Source organism: Polistes canadensis, unplaced genomic scaffold (assembly GCF_001313835.1).
Source record: "Polistes canadensis isolate GaletaPanama2010 unplaced genomic scaffold, ASM131383v1 scaffold_160, whole genome shotgun sequence".
Classification (NCBI taxonomy): Eukaryota; Metazoa; Arthropoda; class Insecta; order Hymenoptera; family Vespidae; genus Polistes; species Polistes canadensis.
Window position 1 is genome coordinate 31,567 of NW_014569707.1, and position 1,200 is coordinate 32,766.

The window sequence follows — 1,200 nt, forward strand, 5'->3', positions numbered from 1 at the left end:
TATTAAAAATAAAATATATTATAAAAAAAAAAAGATTCTACGTTTCCTCTTATATAAAATACTTTAACACACACAATGATATTAATATTATATATATATAGTTCACAAAATGAATGTTAGCTTGACACGTATTTCAATAATAAATAAATAATAAATATGTATACATTTGTGTGGTACATACATGTGCCTTATACATAAATTTGCGATAATATAATATATATATATATAAGTGCACGCACACTGTATTAAGTATAATCTCTTTAATATATAAATAATGTAGAAATAATTATCTAAACTTTAGCACAAGTTAGATATCGTTTATCTTAACGTTAATCGTAAAAATATTCTTGCACGAAATATTCTGTAATATATATATATATAGAAACGTTGTATACAGAATAAAATAAGGAAAAATAAATTGTATTTATCCGTGTTAATTATATTATCGTAATATTTTAGAAATTGATTAATTCGTTAATAATATAACACTAAATGTACCAAGCTTCAGTTATAAAAAAATGTATAACAAAAAATATGTCATTATATGCAATAAGAATTTATCATTTGAATTATTTCGTAATGTTTTTTAAATTAATTAATTACTATCATGTATTATTATTTGCATATATAGTAAATTTATTAATTAAGTATAACAATTAATATATCATTTATGCAATAAGAATTTTTCACTCAATATAATACCATAATAAATTGTAAGAAATTTAACCAAAAAAATTGACAATCAGTCACACATGTTACATTTAATATTTATTAATTAATTTAATTAATCAGACAATCATATTAAAAATAAAATATAATATAAAAAGAAAGAAAAATTCTACGTTTTCTCGTACATATAAAATACTTTATAACAATGATATTAAAATATTTATTTAATTAATTAAATAATTACCTGAATTCGATGAAACCATGATGCAATATGAGTGCCATAAAATCACCTTGCAGGTCGTCCCGTTCACCAGCAAGTAGCAATACACCGTCCCATGCTTCCGGACGAAATTCTAACTCTAATTGCACGTGCTTGTAAGCTGCTCTTAATGCAGGAAAAGCTAACCAACCTGACCCCGTAAACCTAGGTGATCTCACCTCGACTTCTGAAACGAAAATAAAAACCAAATTACTCTGCTCGTCATTAATATTCCTTCGGGTGTTTATTATATTTACATTTTTTTTTTTTTT

The 1,200-nt window shown here is 23.2% G+C and overlaps 1 protein-coding gene across 1 annotated transcript in view; it reads right to left on the minus strand.

The window, feature by feature from the left end:
* The window catches only part of LOC106788988 (pikachurin-like), a 29,459-nt gene that overhangs the window by 20,645 nt on the left and 7,614 nt on the right, over window positions 1-1,200 (minus strand). The window contains exon 3 of the mRNA XM_014752757.1: window positions 914-1,115. Coding sequence (XP_014608243.1) covers window positions 914-1,115 — 202 coding nt within the window. The remainder of the gene's footprint in view (window positions 1-913; window positions 1,116-1,200) is intronic.